Source organism: Idiotropiscis lumnitzeri, chromosome 2, assembly GCF_059441095.1.
Source record: "Idiotropiscis lumnitzeri isolate Australia: NSW breed Sydney's pygmy pipehorse chromosome 2, RoL_Ilum_1.0, whole genome shotgun sequence".
NCBI classification, from domain to species: domain Eukaryota; kingdom Metazoa; phylum Chordata; class Actinopteri; order Syngnathiformes; family Syngnathidae; genus Idiotropiscis; species Idiotropiscis lumnitzeri.
This window is the reverse complement of record NC_142392.1, coordinates 25,388,502-25,410,924: the sequence shown is the minus strand read 5'-3', so window position 1 is coordinate 25,410,924 and position 22,423 is coordinate 25,388,502. Positions and strand designations below refer to the sequence as shown.

General features: G+C 39.7%; 1 protein-coding gene and 1 pseudogene across 1 annotated transcript; both read right to left on the bottom strand.

The window, feature by feature from the left end:
• Window positions 1-3,919: 3,919 nt before the first annotated feature.
• On the bottom strand, window positions 3,920-7,133 carry LOC148342088 (uncharacterized). Its single transcript, XM_088286810.1, has 2 exons — window positions 6,997-7,133; window positions 3,920-5,233 (listed from the first exon to the last, which is right to left on the bottom strand). The coding sequence occupies exons 1-2, from the start codon at window positions 7,118-7,120 to the stop codon at window positions 4,254-4,256; spliced, it is 1,104 nt and encodes a 367-aa protein (XP_088142936.1). The 5' UTR covers window positions 7,121-7,133; the 3' UTR covers window positions 3,920-4,253.
• A 1,499-nt stretch (window positions 7,134-8,632) lies between these two features.
• Window positions 8,633-22,002, bottom strand: LOC148342087 (uncharacterized; annotated as a pseudogene).
• Between the last annotated feature and the right edge of the window lie 421 nt (window positions 22,003-22,423).

The window sequence follows — 22,423 nt, the reverse complement described above, 5'->3', positions numbered from 1 at the left end:
TGATTTCAGTGTTCACAACTTAACTAACTTAAATATTTCATTATTCGTTTCAGTATTCATTAAACTACTGTGATTCATTATTTATTTCAAGATTCATTTAACTGTTTTAGTAATAATTTAGTATTCAATGTTTAATCGTGACATTGTTTACTTTTTCAATATTTGTGTCACTATTTTGTTCAATCTTAATATTATGGACAATTATTTAGCAAGTAAGGTTTTTGTTATTTATTGTGGCCACCTGCTTTTGAAGAAAGTGCCTTTAGCTTCTTGTACGAGAGAATTCTTTGTGAAGCCAAAACAACACGACCTTGACTGATAAGTAGGCTCAACGCAGAAAAAGTATCTTTTTGTTTTAAGATTACACAGTTCCTGTCAAATAAATCTTCATCTTCCTGTGTGCATCAGTATCTTCCCACGCACCTCTCCCACTGAGATCACTCAGCAGACTGACCCAAAAGACAATTTATTTTCCAGACTATCTCATTGATCTTCCCTTACTGATGAAAATTCCACAACAATCTGGGGTCAGACGTGGGATAGCTGAATATCCGCCGGTGAAATTCAGGGACGCTGGCGGGTGACCTCCAGGGTTCAATTAAGACAGCAGCAGCAACGAACTGCGTGATGCGGATCATCTCCTTCGGGGTGACAAAAAAACGCTGACTCCAGTCACCATCAAGCTGCCAACTCCTGACATTCCAAAACCTTTGAGAGAAACTTAGACGATTTGCGTTTCTCTTTCCTCTTCTTTTTAGAGTTCAACTTCTAGTTCAGTTTTTCACCTTTTCACACAGCGTAATGAAGGCCATGAGCAAGTGGAACAAGTGATTTTATTGATGATTGTGGAAGGAACCGATTTCATCAGCACCGTTTCATCTCACACCTTTTCCATTAGGTACGATTTAAAAGACAACTGAAAAGCATAACGTTAACAAATGTTGTTCCAGGCAAAGGCAATAAATTTTATTTACATGTTTGATGTAAACACCAAAACAAATCATCATCACTCAGACACAATGCACTGATCACATTGGCCTTGTGTCAATAAAAGAGCTTTGAAAATTCAATATATCATATTTCATTCTAAATCACATTTACATCTTACCACAAAGAGTCGGTTCCTTCAGGGTTTTTTTTGTCTTTTTTTAAGCTTCAAGGATCGCTGCTATTCTCGTAGGGCTGGGCAATAAACCGAAAATTTACCGTGATCGAAATTTAATAAAATCATTTTGCCCATGTCGGTTAATTCGGTGTTTAAAAAAAAAAAGAAGTCCTTTTAGTCTGCAGCAATGTTCATGCCCCTGTAAAACGGCTTGAGCGGCTGTAGTCACGTGACTCCACCCAGGTCAAGTCAAGTCAAGTCAATTTTATTTGCATAGCTCTTAATCACAGACAGTCTCAAAGGGCTTTACATAACCACAATCGACATCCAGTGATCTTAACCCCCAGGAGGGCAAGGAAAAACTCACAAAACCTCATTAGGGGAAAAGTGAGAAACCTTGAGAAGGGACCACAGATGGGGGAATCCCCCTTCCAGGATTACCAGGCTGCAATGGATGCCAACTGGGCAACATTTGACACATACAATGATGCTATGCAATAATAGATGAGATAATGTGAGAGTCAATTGAATGAAGTGCTGCAGGAAGATGACTTCAGTGGAGTGCGTCCTCATCCAGGGCCGTAATCTCCATGGCAGCATATCCGAAGATGAGCCTTCGATCTTGTACCAGTCAGTTGGTGTAAATTCAGTACAGCCACTTCCAAGTGAATCGCCATCACCTAATTCGGGGAATTGGGAACAGAAAAGAAAGAACAGAAATAGCAAACAGGCCAACAAGTAGTTCAATGAAGTGCTGAAATATAAGGAAATCAGAAAAGGCGCTGCATGAAGACAACTTCGGCAGAGCAGGTCCCTTCCCGGTTCGTCAGTGCCGTAATCTTCAAAGCATGTCCCCATCACCTAATTCCCAAGCAGGGGAAGGAGGGGGCAGAAAAGAGAAGAAGCGGCAGTAAACAGGCCAACAAATAATTAAATTAGATGCTAAAGTATATAAATAAATTGATCAAATGTCGCGCTGCAGGAAGACGACATCACTGGAACAGGTGCATGCCCAGTTGGTCAATGCCTTAAACTTCCTAGTGGGTCACCGTCACCTAATCCCCCAGCCGGGGGAAAAGGGGGCAGAAAAGAAAGCAAAAGAAAAAAAAAAAAAGAGGTGAACAAGAAAGAAAACTGACGACGCGGTCGTTGCTGGCGATTCAAATCCAGAAGCAGCTGACACGGCTGAAGACGACGTAATGTTCGTTGAAATTGTTCCTGTCTCGCTTGTCCCGAAAAGAAATTCCGACATCTGTCGTTAAGAAATGTTTTGGGTTCCAAAAAGACGATGTTTGAGCAAAAGAACACGAACTACAAAGTGCGTCGCAAACACCTGAAACAGCGCGTCCAACCTTTTCTTTTTCACCACCCACAACACAACCATGCTGTTGACTTGGAGCTTGTGCTAAAAGTTCAAAGTGAGAAGCAAGGTTGGACAAGTGACAACAGCCCATAACGGAGGCGACACCATACGAGAGAACGTCTAAGAGGTGGACGTGATAGCCGAGCACAGTGTTTTTCAACCACTGTGCCGCGGCACACCAGTGTGCCGTGAGATATTGTCAGGTGTGCCGTGGGAAATTATTCCATTTGTGTACCTGTGCGGTCTAGCGCCTGCAGAGTTGAGTAGTAAAATGTAGTACTCTTCCAAACCAGTAGGCGGCGGCAGCAGGTAGTGAATTGCCTTGTGCTTGGAGACAAGCGAGAAGTGGATAGCAGAATGAAAAAAGTGGATAACAGAACGACGGTGAAAGTAATGGATATGTTTTTGAAGAGAAAAAAAATGCTGACTCTGAACTGGACCCTGGACAAAACCCAGACCTAGATGAAGGCCCTAGTATGAGTGGAGGTAAAAAAAAAAAAAAAGCAAAGACGACCTGCAAAGTTTCTGCCGTGAAGCAATACAGCGAAAACTATCTTTCATTTGGATTTACTTTTACCGGAGATGCAACGACACCGACTCCGTTGTGCTTGGTATGTGGTGAAAAGCTCTCCAACGGCGCTCTGGTCCCAAGCACGCTTAAACGCCATCTCCAAACGAAACGCCCTTTACTTCAAAACAAAAATGTGGCGTATTTTGTTCGCCTGAGTGAACACACGGAGAAACAAGCAACTTTCATGAGAAAAACCGCAAAGGTAAGCGAGAGAGCCCTTAAAGCTAGCTACCACGTCGCTGAACTTGTGGCTAAATCAAAAAAAGTCTCACTCGTGGCAGAGGAATTAATACTTTGATTCCTGCCAATATATCAGCTCTGTCTTCATCCAAACAGGCACAGGTTTCACACTGAGTATAAATGTGAAAGATTTTACGATACTTTATTCTTTGTTTATTTGATTCATATTCAAGACTTTTAATAGGTCATTTTTCAATGTTAAAAAACACTTTTTTTCACATTTTCAGCTGGTAGTGTGCCGCGGGATTTTTTCAATGAAAAAAATGTGCCTTGGCTCAAAAAAGGTTGAAAAACACTGGCCTAGCACATTGCTAAAGATGTAGCTCCTCGAGCGACAGTGCGCACAAGATTTAAACGCCTCATAAAAGTAGTCGACAAGAGGTACGAAAATATTTGTTGCAAACCGTACTTCCCGATATGGACAACATCGGGACGGGAGCGGAGACATGTCAAGCGTTTTGCATCCACATCCGACTTGTGGTCGAGTCGCAACATGGACCCCTGTTTGAGCCCGACTATGCATGACATTGACGACAAGTGGCGACCGCGCACCGGAGTACTCGAGACGGCGCATTTTCCTGATGAAGTACACTTTTTTTATTTGGCATTGGCATTCCATTGACATTTTTTTTCATTTTATTTAGCATTTTGTTGACAGGCGACTAGCGCCTTTGCACATGGCATTACAGCATCTTGGCACAATCTGTTTGCAGAGAAGATTTTGCGAGAAGTTCCCTTTTTCTCCTGTTCTTTGTCACATTGTTCAAGTCATGCAAAGTAAGATATTTGGAAGGCTTCTACACATGATTTTTGTACTTTTATTTTCCATTGAAAGTAATGTGTACCACTTGGTCAATAAAGAAAACAGTTATTATGTATTTCCTGCATTTATTTTGATTTTTGTCCATGGGCGGAAATTTATCGTGATTCATCGTTATCGAGGTAAAATTGCTCATTTTATTGCGATATTGATTTTAGGTCATATTGCCCAGCCCTATATTCTCTCCATCACAATCGTGTCTCTCAGCATTTCGTTTAGTGGCAAATTTTTTAGCACAAACGCTGCAACTGAATGGCTTATCTCCACTGTGTGTTTTTGTGTGGCTTGTTAACGTTGACTTGATAGAGAAGCATTTTCCACAAACTGAGCAGGAAAAAGGTTTTTCTCCACTGTGAGTTCTTGTGTGTCTTGTTAAATGTGACTTATGGGAGAAGATTTTACCACAAAATGAGCAAGAAAGAGGTTCTTCAGTGTGTGTTCTTGCATGCTCTGTTAATCGGAACTTTAGAGAAAAGCTTTTGCCACAAACTGAGCAGGAAAAAGGTTTTTCTCCAGTGTGTGTTCTTGTGTGGTTTGTTAAATGCGACTTTTGAGAGAAACTCTTGCCACAAACCGAGCAGGAAAAAGGTTTTTCTCCAGTGTGTGTTCTTGTGTGTTCTGTTAAAGTTCCCTTTTGAGAGAAGCATTTTCCACAAACCGAGCAGGAAAAAGGTTTTTCTCCACTGTGCATTCTTGTGTGGATTGTTAAATCAAACTTTCGAGAGGAGCATTTCCCACAAACTGAACAAGAAAAAGGTTTTTTACCACTGTGTGTTTTTCTGTGCCCTTTTAAAGACAGCTTTGAAGTGAATGAGTCAGTGTGACATGCCCTTTTACTTTTAGCTTGCCCATTATCATCATCGTCGTCATGAGCGTCTGATAATGTGTCCTCATGATGTGCTTGTGATGGCCCCCAGTGGTCTTCATCACCTTCTGTTGCCACGTGACGACTTGAACTGCTGCTTGTAGGCTCCGCCCCTCTGTTGTCCTCACTCTCATCCTTGTTTTCATCTTCAGTCTTTATAGGGACAAAGTTCAGTGGTGACTTGTTGATCTCCTCCTCCTCCTCCTCCTTTTTGATGTGAGTCCAGTCTGGCTCCTCTTTCACAGAACGGAGATTGTTTTCACAGACGTCTGCATGACACAAAAAGACAAATACACATTTGGTTTGGTCAAGTCAAATCTCAGGGGGCGACTTCGACTTATATTGTTTTTACCGTGCTACCTTGACTTGTGCCTGCCGCACACGGAGCAATGCGTGCGACCCCAACTTGGACCGGACCATCGGGGACATTTCACAAAATTACGTCCTACGATGTAAGCCTCCCGTTAGCCGCACAACAGTGATAAACGAGCATTTAAAAAGGAAGCACGTTGCGGCTGATGCCCGATTTAATTCCTGACATAGTCACAGACGTTTCTGGAAGCGAGCTGAAGTTAGCACACACAGGCTATTGTGTGCGTCTGATGGAACGCCTGTTGTGGGACCCGAACATCTTGATGGGGGCCATCGCAACAAAATGACATCGATAAAATAGGAATCCTTCAAGTGAAATATGTTTACAATTATTTCATTTTGCATTTAGAGATAGTTTCATCGCGGGTACTTTTTGCTTCCATTATAATCTGGATCCCGAAAAGAATTAAAGGGGCCCTGGAATCAGAGTGGCTATTTATTGCATGATTTACGTTTGTTTTTTGTTTTTTTTACCCAAAATGACATTTATCCTGCTCGTACATTCCGACATTCCCCTTTTTCCTTTTTTAAAATAAAATTTCTGTTTCTAAATCATATTTAAAACAAAACTATGTTTGAAGAGACAAAATCCCTACACATAAGCATTAAGCAATAACACTTTCACTCTGACCTTCGTGTTGACATATTTGAATAATGACTGTATATTTTAAAGTTATCCAATATGTATTCAAATTAGACGAAGATACACCATAATATTTTAAGAGGTCACTGAATTATTTTGTAACTGCAATGATGCTTAACAGCCATAGGGTGTCAGTAATGAGTAACGAAGTAACACAAGACCTCCCACTTTGACAGTGCAAGCTGCATAAGAGCAGAACATCACATGGACAAAATTAGACATCATCATTGTCTTTTGCATAAATTATCAAGAACTATGAGTTGCGGGGGAGATGCAAACCACCTGAGCCACAGAAACTTTATGACCAGGAACTAAATGTTCCTGGCCTTGTTGGAAGAAAAGGGGGTTGTGACGTTCTCCCTTTTTAAGCCCATAGTAAGCCAAAGATGCAGATGCATTCCTTGCAGCATGCGCTTGTTCACTGATGAGAACCGTGCAACCTTGGATGGATGCATTCAATGTATTTTAAATGTTTGGATGGGGTGAATCTACGCACATGTGCACAAAACAGTGCAAGGCCACCCGAGGTTCATTGACTCTCACCCGACGAAGCCAGTACAAAGTTAATAAATAAATAAATAAAACCAATACGTACTTGATTTAAAAAAAAAAACTTAATATTTTGTGTTTTATCCACTAAAATTGATCAACCGCCATTGATGTTTTCGCCGCAGAGTGCACATTTTTTAGAGTCGAGCAGAATTCCTTCCGTCAGGACTTGCTTGAACAAGATATAAAACCCAGAAAATGTAAAATGTTAAACGAGTTCAAATTTTATACTGGGAAAAACATGGAGTTCACCCCCCACTATTGGTTATTCTTTGGCATTTATTTTCTGCACTGATTTCATTTGGCATAAACAAATGTTCAGCAAACCGACAAGTAAAAGGCAACATTTAAAAATAAAATGGCAATAACCGTGAACGATTTCCCCAAACAACTTAATGTTGTGATGCATATTTCTAACGATAGAAAGTCGTTCTTTCCAAAGCAAATGAGAGTAAGACGTCTACAAACCTGCTTTGTGTGGCACAACACGAAGCTGCTTGCAACCTTCGCCCAGCAGTTGAAGATGTTGCTCGTTCTCTTCTTTTATTCCACAAAGTTCCTCTTCGTACTTGGGTGTCGTTTTTGCACACATTTTCAAATGATAATTCCAAAAAATCCACACTTGATCTCTGCTTGGCGATGAGTCATGTGCCTCTTTTCGTTAGCGGCTAGCTAGCTAACAAGCTAAGCTAACTACGCCGAAAAGCATCAACGCGCGAAGATGAGGTTATCGGGACACAAAGACTTAATGTATTATGTCGTAGTCCTTTAGAGTAGCACTGGACATCCGATGAGAAAATTACAGTCAGTTCTACACTAAATCAGAAGAATTTAGCGGTGGCTGTTTTTATTTCGGTGTAGACGGGTCGGTGGATGTGGTCGAGGTCCTTCGGAAGCTGCGCGCTTGCTAATGACGTCATGCTTTAAGCACGTATTTTTCAAATATATTTCTTTGCCTCTGTGTTTGTTTTTACCCATGGCTGTTCGATTTTAATATATATTTTATATAATATTTTGATTCAGTTGATAAAAAAATCTTACAAAATAACTAAATTAACGCCACATTGGCGAGTCAGCTCTTACGTCACTTCCGCCTTTGCCCCGAGAAGCCGCTGCTGCAACAGCAGTGGGACGTTTACGTTTCTCTTACCGAACTTGCAACAATGCTGTGGTTCACTCGGGCTGCAAGATTGTATGAATATAATGTCTGCATATACTCGCAGTTGCTCTCAATTATTTCACGCCCGCCCCTCCCAAGAAGAAAAAGATTCGCGCCCCCCACCACCATTTTTTTCTGTCTTTGTAGATTGATGTTAGATTGTCAATAAAATATTTCTGAACTAACCTAAATTGATAACAAATATAATTTTGAGAACTATTATAGTGATGATCTAGAAACTCAGTACTCTGTTGTGCAAATATTGATGAGAGGACAAATATTTGTCACGTCATGTCATTATCCTCACTGCTTATCCTGTGCAGGGTCGCGGGAGGGTGCTGGGGCCTTTCCCAGCTGACTTCGGGCGAAAGGCGCACCAAACCCTGAACTGGTCGCCAGCCAGTCTCAGGGCAGATTTAGACATCGTCACTGAGTGGGAACTGAACCCACGTTGCCTGCACACAACTCAGGCGAGTGTACCACTACAGCATCAGTGACATGATACATATTTACGAATACGTTTAAAAAAAAACTTTATTAACATTAACAAACATTTCTGATTTTGTTAACACATCTGCCACCATGTTGTCGGTTGGACAGTATTTCTTACCGATTATCCTGGAAAGCAGTGGTGGGCAAACCACGGTCCGGGGGCCACATGCGGCCTGTTAAATGTTTTAATCCGGCCTGCCGAACTTTAAAAAAAATTAAATGAATAAACCTTGTTCATGTTTTATTTTCTAAATACTGTGGGTTTTCAAAGACATATACTGTTTTAATGCTTTTTTTCCACTTTCATTTAAAATTAAATGTATTTTTTTTCTCAGATGACGTGAGGGCACCAAAACACTTTATCCATCTGCTCCTGGTCCGGCCCGTCTGTCAAATTTTAGAACCCATTGTGGCCCGCCAATCAAAATGTTTTCCCATCCCTGCTGTAAAGGATCACAGGAGCCTATCCCAGCTGTCTATGGGCGAAGGGTGCACAACTCCCTTAACTGGTCGCCAGCCAGGAACAAGGCAGACATAGACACTGTCACTGAGTGAGAACCGAACCCATGCTGCCCGCACACAAATCAGGCGAATGTACCACTACACCATCAGTGACAATCCCAAATCTATTTTCCCATTATTAACAGTTGATGTGATAAAGTGATACTTTGTCAAGTTTGCACCTTTGCCTTTTTACAGGCTTTTTCGACAGTGCTATGGTGCCTTGATTGTCCGAAAAAACAATAGGTTGCTCTTTATTTTTTGCATGTGATGTTTTCTTTCTCACAAGGGGACATTTCACATGGATTGAGCTGTTAAGTCACTAAAAAAGTAAAAGAAAAACAATAATGAAGATTCTTTAAGAATATGCAAGAAAGAAATCTTTCAGATCAAAATTTCACATTGTGGTTTGACAAATGTTGATACATTATATTTTCCATGAGGTGTTGTTTATTCATTTAATTGTATACTCACTTCAATATTTAAGTTTTTTTTTTCTTTCACGTTTTTTTACCTCTTTCAGTATTTAAATCGATTTTCATGTAATTATTTTAGCTTGCTTATGTATTACTCCAATATGTATTAAAAAATTTCAAAATGTAAAAATTCTATTAATATTTTTAAATACTTTTTATTTCAATCTTGAATATTTGTCAATTTAAATATGTGTGGAATTATTTTAATTATTTATTGAATTAATTCATACTTAAAAATTCATTTATTATTGTTTATCTTTCAAAATTTGGACCCTTCAATTTGTCCAATATTTAGTAAATAATTCTATTTTTATTATGAATTTAATTAACTCTGTATCCATCCATCCATTATCTATACCGCTTCTCCTCACTCGGGTCGCGGGGGGTGCTGGAGCCTATCCCAGCTATCTTCGGGCAGTAGGTGGGGGACACCCTGAACTGGTTGCCAGCCAATTGCAGGGCACACAGAGACGAACAACCATCCGCGCTCACACTCATACCTAGGGGCAATTTCGAGTGTTCAATCGGCCTGCCATGCATGTTTTTGGAATGTGGGAGGAAACCGGAGTACCTGGAGGAAACCCACGCAAGCACGAGGAGAACATGCAAACTCCACACAGGATGGCCGGAGCCGGGATCGAACCCACGCCCGATGCTGTCTCTCACTGTGAGGCAAGCGTGCTAACCAGTCGGTCTGTATATGGTTGCGAATTTTAAATTTTTCACTATTTTATTGAAATGTTAGAGTGTTAAAAATTATTTCAGTGTTTATTTAATTACTTAAATATTTCATTATTGCTTTCAGTATTCATTAAACTACGGCAATTCACCTTTCCAATTCAGACAGCCGCAGCAACGAACTGCGTGATGGGGATCATCTCCGTGGTGACAAATAAACGTTGACTCCAGTCGCCATCAGATTGCCAACTCCTGACATTCCAAAACCTTTGAGAGAAACCGAGACGATTTGTGTTTCTCTTTCTGGTTCTTTTTCTAGTTCAACTTCTAGTTCAGTTTTTCACCTTTTCACACAGCGTAATGAAAGCCAGTTGAGCAAGTGGAACAAGTGATTTTATTGATGATTGTGGAAGGCAATGATTTCATAAGCACCGTTTCTTCTCACACCTTTTCCATTAGGTACAATTAAAAAGACAACTAAAAAGCATAACGCGGACAAATGTTGTTCCACACAAAGGCCATTAATTTTATTTTCATGTTTGATGTAAACACAAAAAAAATCTTCACTCAGACACAATGGTTCTTCTGGCACGGATCACATTGGCTTAATGTCAATAAAAAAAGCTTTTCAAAATTCAATATATCATATTTTATTCAAAATCTAAATTTACATTGTAGGATTGTATTACGATTACTGGCATTATTTTGAACACATACGGGACAGTATGTCGATAATTAAAGTTAGTAGGAGCATATTTACTGAATATGTATCCAATGAAACTAGAAGCACGGGTCACAAGAATAACTGGGATTGTAGTCCTGATGTTTTCTGATTTATTATATTATTCTCATATGCTAAATTTAGAGTACTTAGTTGAAATGTGTGAACTTTATTGAAATTTTGGGTAGTGAGAACAAATTTGCACACATAGCATTTCCATGACTTGCATTCACAGCACTTCATGGTCTAATACGACGCTCATTCTCCACATTGGCTGTAGAGATGCAAACATACCAACTTGGGCACTGGAGGACTCACACAGACGCTATCGCAAAAAACACATTCCGAAAGACAGAACAATTGGAGATCGGAGCACCTGCACATTCACACGCACATACAGGTATACCTGCACACACATGCACTCCGACAAGATTCCAGAGGAATGCCAGCGAGGCGAGCGACGGAGAGACTGCCCGCCAGGGAAGGCCAGCCTTGGCGTGCCAGTCTTAGGGACCAGACGGGAATCAACTTATCCAGACGATGACTAACCTGGGGAGGACCTTCCCTTGGACGTGGACCCGTGCCGTGGGAGAGAGCGAGGACGACCGATTTAACCTACATTACCCTTGACATAAAAAACTCCTATAAAAACTGGAGCTGGGCTGAAAGATGGCCCGCATTTTTTGACTGTGCTCGCCCGAGTGCAGTTTCTCGTGAGATTAAGAAAAAGCCGCCCAGATATATGTCTTTGTACTATTTCCTGAACTCCAGAAATTGAAGAAACTAAATATCGGAACTCTAATCAGTTGTTGTTGAGTCTTTATTTGACCCTTTTCTTCTTGAGTACAAAAAAACTAACACGCATTGGAGTAAGTCTGGCTTTTAAAGGTTGATTTACGAAACTACTTCTCATTTCCATGGTGACTGAACTCCAACATCATCTTTCCACAAAGAGTCAGTTCCTTCAGTTTTTTTAAGCTTCAAGGATCGCTGCTATTGTCACCAGCACAATTGTGTCTCTCAGCTTGCTGTTTAGTGGCGAATTCTTTAGCACAAACGCTGCAACTGAATGGCTTGTCTCCACTGTGTGTTCTTGTGTGGCTTGTTAAATTCGCCTTTTGAGAGAAACATTTTCCACAAACTAAGCATGAAAAAGATTTTTCACCACTGTGTGTTCTCATGTGCCTTACCAAATGAGACTTTTGAGAGAAACCTTTTCCGCAAACTGAACAGGAAAAGGGGTTTTCACCACTGTGTGTTCTTGTGTGGATTGTTAAACTTGAATTTTGAGAGAAGCTTTTTCCACAAATTGAGCAGGAAAAAGGTTTTTCTCCACTATGTATTCTTGTGTGACTTGTTAAATTTGCCTTTTGAGAGAAACTCTTGCCACAAACTGAGCAGGAAAAAGGTTTTTCACCAATGTGTGTTCTTGTGTGGATTGTTAAACTTGAATTTTGAGAGAAACTCTTGCCACAAACTGAGCAGGAAAAAGGTTTTTTCACCACTGTGTGTTCTTGTGTGTTCTGTTAAATATGTCTTTTCCGAGAAGCATTTTCCACAAACTGAGCAGGAAAATGTTTTTTCTCCAGTGTGTGTTCTTGTGTGTCTTGTTAACGTTGCATTTTGAGAGCTTTTACCATGAACTGAGCAAGAAAAAGGGTTTTTACCACTGTGTGTTTTTTTGTGCCCTTTTAAACACAAAGTTAATGAGTCAGTGTGACGTGCCCTTTCACCTTTAGCTTGCCCATTATCATCATCATGATCACCATCATCATCATGATGAGCATCTGATAATGTGTCCTCATTATGTGCTTGTGATGGCCCCCAGTGGTCTTCATCACCTTCTGTTGTCACGTGATGACTTGAACTGCTCCTTGGAGGCTCCGCCCCTCTCTTGTCCTCACTCTCATCCTTGTTTTCATCTTCACTCTTTCTAGGGACAACGTTCACTGGTGACTTGTTAATCTCCTCCTCCTCCTTCTTGATGTGAGTCAAGTTTGGCTCCTCTTTCACAGAACGGAGATCGTTTGCACTGACGTCTGGAGGACACAAAAAGACAAATTTGGTTTGGTCAAGTCAAACCTCATGCAGCGACTTTGTCTTATATTGTTTCTCGTACATTCCAACATTCCCCTTTTTAATTTTTTTTATAAAATTTCTGTTTCTAAATAAATTTGAAAACAAAATTACGTGTGAAGAATCAAAATCCCTACGTATAAATTAAGCAACAACACTTTCACTCTGACATATATGAATAAGGTGTATTTTAAAGTTATCCAATATGTATTAAAATTAGACTAAGATACACCATAATATTATTAGAGTTCACTGAATTATTTTGTAACTGCAATGATGCTTAACAGCCATAGGGTGTCAGTAATGAGTAACAAAGTAACACAAGACCTCCCTCTGATACATCATAATTGCCATTTGCATAAATTATCAAGAACTTTGAGTTGCGGGGGAGATGCAAACCACCTGGGCCACAGGAACGTTATGACCAGGAACTAAATGTTCCTGGACTTGTTGGTGGAAAAGGGGGTTGTGACGTTCTCCCTTTTTAAGCACATAGTTAGCAAAAGATGCAGATGCATTCCTTGCAGCATGCGCTTGTTCACTGATGAGATCCGTGCAACCCTGAATGGATGCATTCAATGAATTTTAAATGTTTGGATGAGGTGAAACTATGCACACGTGCACAAAACTGTGCAGGACCACCCGAGGTTCATTGGCCGAGCCAGTAAAAATTTCATAAATAAATAAGACCAATACATACTTGATTTTTTCAAAAACTTAATCCATTGTGTTATAGCCACTAAAATTCATCAACGCCATTGATCTTTTTGCCACAGTGTGCACAGTTTTTAGAGTCAGGTTCAATCATTCCGTAAGGAATTGCTTGAACAAGATACGTCAGAGTTTTTGCCAAAAACGAGACAAGCCTGCACAAATGAATCACCCAGCCAAGATTGTCTTTGTCACTTGCGAGGAGCAGTCCGCCAAAGAGAAAAGCTTTCCCGCTCCTGTGCGGCGTTTTATTGAAGCACAGCAAAGCAAATTGTAAATGCAAACTCATAAAGAATGGAAAAACATGAACACTTTGACATTGTCATATGTCAAATGTTAAATAATCAGTTCAAATTTTATACTGGAAAAAAACATGGAGTTTACCCCCCACTAATGGTTTTTCTATGGCATTTATTTCCTGCACTGATTAAATTTGGCATCAACAAATGTTCAGCAGACCGGCAAGTGAAAAGCAAAAAATAAAAATAAAACGGCAATAACCTTGAACGCATTTCCCCAAATAATTTAATGTTGTGATGTATATTTCGAACGATAGAAAGTCGTTCTTTACAAAGCAAATGAGAGTAAGACGTGTACAAACCTGCTTTGAGTGGCACAACACGAAGCTGCTTGTAACCTTCGCCCAGCAGTTGAAGATGTTGCTCGTTCTCTTCTTTTATTTCACAAAGTTCCTCTTTGTACTTGGGTGTCGTTCTAGCACACATTTTCAAATGATAATTCCAAAAAATCCGCACTTGATCTCTGCTTGGCGATGAGTCATGTGCCTCTTTTCGCTAGCGGCTAGCTAGCTAGCAAGCTAAGCTAACTACGCCGAAAAGCATCAACGCGCGAAGATGAGGTTATCGGGACACAAAGACTTAATGAATTATGTCGTAGTCCTTTAGAGTAGCACTGGACATTCTGTCAGAAAATTACAGTCAGTTCCACACTAAATCAGAAGAATTTAGCGGTGGGATTTTTTGTTCCGGTGTGGACGGGTCGGTGGATGTGGTCGAGGTCCTTCGGAAGCTGCGCGCTTGCTAATGACGTCATGCTTTAAGCACGTATTTTTCAAATATCTTTCTTTGCCTCTGTGTTTGTTTTTACCCCTGTTCTATTTTAATATATATTTTATATAATATTTGAAATCGGTTGATAAAAAAAATTAACAAAATAACTAAATTAACGCCACATTGGCGAGTCAGCTCTTACGTCACTTCCGCCTTTGCCCGGAGAATCCGCTGCTGCAACTGCAGTGGGACGTTTACGTTTCTCCGACCGAACTTGCAACAATGCTGTGGTTCACTCGTAGGCTTCGAAGTTAACTTTAAAAACTGCTAGCCCATAGGGCAAGTGCCACTAAAATTTGCCTTGCCCGAGTGGCCAAATTACTTGCCCAACTTGGGCAAGTGACAATTTTTTTTCTCTTGCCCAAAGATTAAATTACCTTGCCCTGAGTGACTTTTTGGATGACAAAGTGTCTGATTACAAATTGCATGAATTTTTTTTTTCGGACAGTGCCTCGAAAGAATTACAACAGAATTACAATTACACAGTCTTGTTTTCATAGCATAAACAGAACACAGTCACTGACACTATGTCAGGTCACATCATGGAGCTAATGAATTAACAGCCAATAATCAAATATTACTCCCTTCCTTACTCGCAACTGAATTGTCTACTTAAAAATATGCGAGCTACTTTAGTCATGTCAGAATCCGAAATGTTCGGATTTGAACGAACTTGTCGCCACTTGTAAACATGCGCAGAAGGTAAGAAAACTTCCGACTGTCAATTTTCGGACGAAATATCGTAGGTTTTTGTTGTGTTTTTCAAACTTCAAATGAAGATGCAAATCCAGTGAGTTCCAATACTGCGGGGCAGTGCGGCGCTATGCCGAACCAACACACCAAAAAGTCGTAACTGGCGACCGTTCAAAAATCTGAAATATATTCTTTCTTTTTTTAAACCACAATGGCCGAAGGAGGGAAAAGTGTGATTTTTTATTGCAGATACACTTGCAAGGACATTTTCAAGTCGGACCTTTCAAGAGAAGCTATATCGTCCAACACTCACTCAGTGGTGCGTAAGTGTGTTTCTGGATATTATTTGTCCAGCCGTGGTGTCATAAATTATGGTATTTTGATGGGGATTTATTCAAGTAGAACAAAGTAGGAATTCCCCGAAGGCACAGGTGTAAAATGCACTGAAGTAACTTAAAAAGTAAAAGTAAAAAAAAAAAAAAATTACGACTGTTTAATAATGTGCAAGAAAGAAAAATGTTGACAAATGTTGCAAATAATGATATTTTCCAGGAGGTATTTATTTCTTTGTTGTTTATTCATTCAATTCTATACTTATTTCAATATTTGAGTATTATTTTTCTTTCAATATGTAGTATATTTTGTCTTTGAAGTGTGGGTCCTTGCTGCCTTCTGAGAGGCAGCCGAGCAAGGCTGGATTGGTGATGGAAAAGAACAAAAGAAAGAAGAAAGATTTTATTCTCGTCACATGCTGATGTCAAAAGAAGTCTCCCCAAAAACGTGCGAGCCCCCTCTCAGACATTCCCTTCTTTTAGGGAATGCCCAAATGGGACATGAATATCTAATTTCCCTTGTTTCATATGCAATTCCCATCCCGCTAGTCTTCTGGATTTCCCTCCAGAAGTCCCCCAGAGGGAGAGCAGATGCGTCTCCCCTTTGATACGACCAGTCTACTCGTGACCACCTTAAATTACTCTCACACCCTGGAAGGTCACTGACGTGGCGAGAGAATTGCCCCCACCATAAACAATGCTCAGGCCTATTTTCTCTCAGGGCAGTATCTGGTTACATCGGAACTTCAGAACCAAGACTGGTCACTTCTGTGAGCTCCAGTCCCTTCATAGTTTCAAAAAGAGAATTACTTCCCATATCTAAATTAGGCCATTTAAAAATACACAACTTATTTTTTCATTTATTTCAATTTATATTTAAGCTTGCTTATGTAATAATACAATATTTATTCAATTATTTTAATATGTAAAATTCTCAACAATTTAAACCTTTTTATTTCACACTTGAATATTTCTTAACAAATTTGTTCTTTTGAATATGTGTGCAATTTAAATTATTCCATCCATCCAGCCATTTTCTGCCACTCATCCAGGGTCGGGTTATTGAATTAATTTTTTAGTATTTTTTATAATTCAATATTTATTTCAAGATCAGGACTCTTCTCAATGAGTTCAATATTTATAAAATGTTTCTATATTTGTTATTAATTGAATTAAGTCTGTATGTGATTTCCAATTTTACATTTTAATATTTCCCTTTTTCACTATATAAATAATCCAAATGTATAAAAAATATAATAAAGCATGAAAAAAAATATTTGGTATATTTTTCCGAAGTGAGATTCTGCTTAGCAACAAACGCCAAACGCTTGATGGAGCTCAACCTAGAAAGTGTATTTAGCCAGTCAGAAATTTATTCAGAAAGCGAAATATTAAATGTATGTGAGGGGATATTTGAAGAGTTTGAGTTTTGTTCAATGGACCATACATATACGAGCCAGCCAAACACAACGAGAAAACCAGCGCTGACTCCAGTCGCCATCAAGTTGCCAACTCCTGACATTCCAAGACCTTTGAGAGAAACTGAGACTATTTGCGTTTCTCTTTCTTGTTCTTTTTATAGTTCAACTTCTAGTTACGTTTTTCACCTTTTCACACAGCGTAATGAAAGCCAGTTGAGCAAGTGGAACGAGTGATTTAATTGATGATTGTGGAAGGCAACGATTTCATAAGCACTGTTTCTTCTCACACCTTTTCCATTAAGTACGTTTAAAAAGACAACTGAAAAGCATAATGTTAACAAATGTTCCAGGCAAAGGCAATTAATTTCATTAATAATGTTTGATATGAAAACAAAAAAAAGATCATCATCACTCAGGGACAACGGATGCAAATTAGCCATTGGCTATAATTTGGCATATTTACAGGAAACTGTTTGATTAATATGCATTGTCCCTGTATACTTTCAAAAATAAAAACAAATACAAATACAAATACTCAGACACAATGGTTCTTCTGGCACGGATCACACGCTTAATGTCAATAAAAAAGCTTTGCAAAATTCAATATATCGTATTTTATTCAAAATCACATTTACATCTTACCACAAAGAGTCAGTTCCTTCAGTTTTTTGTTTTCTTTTTTTTAAGCTTCAAGGATCGCTGCTTTTCTCACCAGCACAATTGTGACTCTCCGCATGCTGTTTAGTGGAGAATTTTTTAGCACAAACGCTGCAACTGAATGTCTTGTCTTCACTGTGTGTTCTTGTGTGGCGTCGTAAATACGACTTTTGAGAGAAACTCTTGGCACAAACTGAGCAGGAAAAATGTTTTTCTCCAGTGTGTGTTCTTGTGTGATCTGTTAAACTTGACTTTACAGAGAAGCTTTTGCCACAAACTGAGCAGGAAAATGGTTTTTCACCACTGTGTGTTCTTGTATGTTGTGTTAAATGTGCCTTTTGAGAGAAGCATTTTCCACAAACTGAGCAGGAAAAAGGTTTTTCTTCACTGTGCATTCTTGTGTGTTCTGTTAAACTTGACTTTTGAGAGAAGCTTTTGCCACAAACTGAGCAGGAAAAAGGTTTTTCGCCACTGTGCTTTCTTGTGTGACTTGTTAAATTTGATTTTAGAGAAAAGCTTTTACCACAAACCAAGCAGGAAAATTGTTTTTCTCCAGTGTGTGTTCTTGTGTGATTTATCAAATGAGACTTTCGAGAGCAACTCTTGCCACAAACTGAGCAGGAAAAAGGGTTTTCTCCAGTGTGTGTTCTTGTGTGCCTTTTTAAATTTGACTTATAAGAAAAGCTTTTGCCACAAACTGAGCAGGAAAAGGGTTTTTCTCCACTGTGAGTGTAACCCTGGTTAACATAGCCTCATAAAATAAGAGCCTGTTATTAAAACAGTCATTAACAAAATATTCATTGTAGATGCGGAAAAAATGATCAACATGACATAGAAATATATTAAAAGGCTAAACACTGGTAAATTCATTGTTTAATTAGTGTTTTTGTAATTATTCAAAATGATTCCGCGCTAAGTGAACGCTTTTATTTTGAAAGGCACGTAGCGACATAATGCCGTTTGTCACGTGACTAGAAATGCGCACTTTATTTTATTCTTCTCATACCTGATAAAGAAGCTGAAGGAGAACTACGGTTAAACGAAAGAGAGACCGAGCTATTCAATGTTATTTTTGTATGTTGAAGGAGTCGTTTTTTAGTTTTCCAACCTGTCCTTCAATTGGTGATGCACTAATTACTGAACGGGTCTTGGCCATTAAAGTTTGGTTCAGAAACTTCTGAGCTAAATGACGGAGCTGAACTCTTGAACGAGACACAAGATGGCGAGCCACCCACGAGCCCCTTGAGCTGTTTCTCACGCAGGAGCGGAGAGCAGTTACTGGACGTTGTGTTGATTCATCAACCTGGTAGGATTAATCCGTTTTCTACTCTGCTACACTGCAGTGGATTCCCGGAACACAGGATTGACTATTCAGGACAACTAGAGGAACACAAATATTCAAACAAGACACTTGGACATTGGGATTGATTCAGTCTTTTGCTGAATTGTTTTTGAGTTTTGTACATTGTGTCACATTTATTTTTGTAAACCATGCATGATAATGCTGTAACGGTATTATTGAAATGTTGACTGTGTGAACCACATCCAGTGAAATGGTTGAAAATTGAAGTTAGACTTAACTGATCAAACAAAATACTTACTTCTTACTGAACTTTATTCAACAAAGTGAGGTAAGGTAATTGAGTATAGATTAGGTAAGATTTGAACATAAAATTAGACTTTATTAAACAACAACCCGGGTTGAAATTATATTTTCCAAACTAAATAATAGTTGAACAGAAAAGGATATTGATAAAGAAAAATTCACTTGAAAGAAAGGGGAAACCCTTTTTCCTTTGGGTCAACTGTGTGTAAATTGTATGTCAATTGTGTGTAATTGTATGTCATTTCTATGTCTACAACTGTTATTTACTAAATTACGCCGGCAGTTCAAACTTATTCTATTGTCTGTGGTCCTTTATTTGGTTGTTAATATTATCTATATCTATATCTTAATAGTCGAACCTAGTACTGGTCTATAATTAACTGTAATCACTCTAGAGGTGTTACAGAAGTGGCGAGCCAGCCAGGAGAAATAAACCAGATAATTGTCCTTGACCCAGACATTAAAATAGGCGAAACAGGTAAAAAAAAAAAAAAATGGACATTGTCGATAAAGAAAATATTGAAGCTCATAACTCCGTTATAATTAGTGGGATAACTGATACAGACGTTGATGAGGAGCTAACTGCGTTTCTGAACAGGTACGGGAAAATTGTTAGAACTCTAAGAATAGATGAACCCCAGTCTCCCTACCACAAAAATGCCATTGTGGAATATGAGAGTGGTGCTGCTTTGACAGCGCTTGAACCCCTATTGCCCTACACACTTGAGTGTTCGAACGAAGTCACCTACCAAATCAGAGCTCTGTCACCTGAGTATGTATCAGCTGTTACCAACAGCGCCACCCACAGTTTTTTCGGTGAACTGCAGAAAATTGCCAAGATAAGCGGAAAATCTTTCGAAGCTGTTTTGCATGAGCACCTTTCCAAGTGTGCTCAGTCAGTTGCAAGCAACCCAGGAACACCTGAAAGGTTGAGTTCAATCTCAGAAAGACAAAATGAACCAACAACCACTGTGGATAGACCAACACAAGTTAATGAGCAACCACAAGGTGAAACAGTAGAACTGACTAAACCTGACATGAACATCAATCTTCTTGAACCAGCCACTCATCCACAAAGTGATCTTCCATCTGATATACCAGCAAGCTTTTTAACTCATCCAGAAGTGCAAAAAGTTGTTGTAGAGCACATAGTCCGAAGTGAAGCTCCTGTCTCACAGATGACTGCCTCTTTTCGCCTTAGACAGTTTTCAGGTAAAATACCTTGTCCTACTTCTGAGGTTGATTTTGATACATGGCGCCACAGTGTTGAGCTCATCCTTCAAGATCCTTGTCTATCTGATTTGCATCGTTCACGCAAAATCTTAGACAGTCTTGTTTCCCCTGCTGCTAATGTGGTGAAACCTCTTGGGCCTAATGCCTTACCATCAGCTTATCTTGAACTGCTGAACTCAGCTTTTGGTACCGTAGAAGATGGCGATGAGCTTTTTGCCAAATTCCTTAACACACTTCAGGACCCAGGTGAAAAGCCTTCACATTATCTCCATCGGTTACAAACAGCTCTCTCCAAAGCTTTGAACAGAGGTGGCATAGTTGCCAGTGAAGCTGACCGTCACCTTCTGCGTCAATTCTGCCGCGGATGTTGGGATAATGCCCTATTAGCAGATCTTCAGCTTGAAAAAATGAAAGATAAACCACCTACATTCACTAATCTACTACTACAGTTGAGAGTAGGAGAAGATAAACATAATGCAAAGAAAAATCGGATGAAGGACCATTTTGCTGCTTCCAGACCAAAAGTAGTATCACAGGTTATTGCAGCCAATGCTAATATTCCCGATTCAACAATGCAAAATGACCTCACTGAAATGCAAACACAAATAACTGCGATGCAAAGTCAACTGACAAGATTAAACCCGAAGAAAAAGCACCCAGAGAAAGTCCCCGAACCCGACATGGTCACGGAATTAAGAGCACAAATCACTGAACTCCAGAGCCAATTAACTAGGCTGGAGCCCCAAAGCCAGAAGAAAAACCATAACCCATCGACAGATAAAACCAAGACAAAAGCAGAATCTGTAGTACCTCAACGAATTCCCACTGCAAATAAAAGGCCGAAGCCTTGGTACTGTTTCCAGTGCGGCGAAGATGGTCACATCATTTCCTCATGTACCAACGATCCAAATCCATCCTTAGTTGCCTATAAAAGAAAACAACTAAGAGAGAAACCATCATTCTGGGATAAACAAAACAGTCAGACCCAGTCTTTAAACTAAAAGTAGCACTCATGGCGGGACAATTGAGTGCTGAAACTGAGACTAGTCCCACTGAACATTCATGTAAACCCAAAAAACCATTCCCGCGTAAACGATCTACCGCTGTGGAAATACCCAAAGGTCTGATTGGAGCTAAATACACTGCTCAAGTACAAATCAACGAACAAACATGCAATTGTCTTCTGGATACTGGATCACAAGTGACTACAGTGTCCCAGTCTTTCTACAAAAGCTATCTCTCACACCTTAAAATCCATCCAATTCAGGACCTGTTGGAAGTTGAAGCCGCAAATGGTGAAAATGTTCCATATTCAGGTTACATTGGTGTTGATATTACCTTTCCAAAGGACTGTTTTGGGACTGAAATCATCGTGCCCACTCTTGCATTAATTGTTCCAGACACGCGCTCTAATGTCCAGTCTTCTCTCCTGATTGGCACTAACGCGCTTGACCCTCTCTTTGAAAGTCTTCTTTTGACTGACACAGATTTCAGTGTCCTTCCACACGGCTACCGAGTGGTACTGAACGTGTTGCAACAGAGGCACAAAAGGAAAAAGGAAGGCAACCTTGGTCTTGTCACACTGTCGGGAAAAGAGCCTGAAATCCTTCCTGCTGGGAAAAGTCAAGTTTTTGAGGGGACAGTTCATGTCGACACTAAAATGCCAGGAAAATGGGTCGTGGTCGAGTCCCCTTCCTCATCCTCCTTGCCTGGTGGTGTTGTTGTCACTAATTGTTTACTTACCCTTCCTGAAAACCCCTCACAAAAGCTTGCAATTGTCCTAAGAAATGAAAGTGAACATGACATATTTATTCCTGCTAACAGTGTCATAGCGGAAATGCATGCTGTGCAAGAGGTACTGCAGCCCAACAAGAAATCCATCTTGAAGCCTGAAAAGCTACATCTAAATTTTTCTGATTCCCCAGTCCCTGCCGAATGGAAGGAGCGAATCATGCAGAAATTGGGTTCTATGCCTGAAGTATTTGCCCTACATGATACAGATTTTGGTTGCACTAACAAAGTCAAGCACCAAATCAAACTCAGTGATGAAACTCCCTTCAAACACAGAC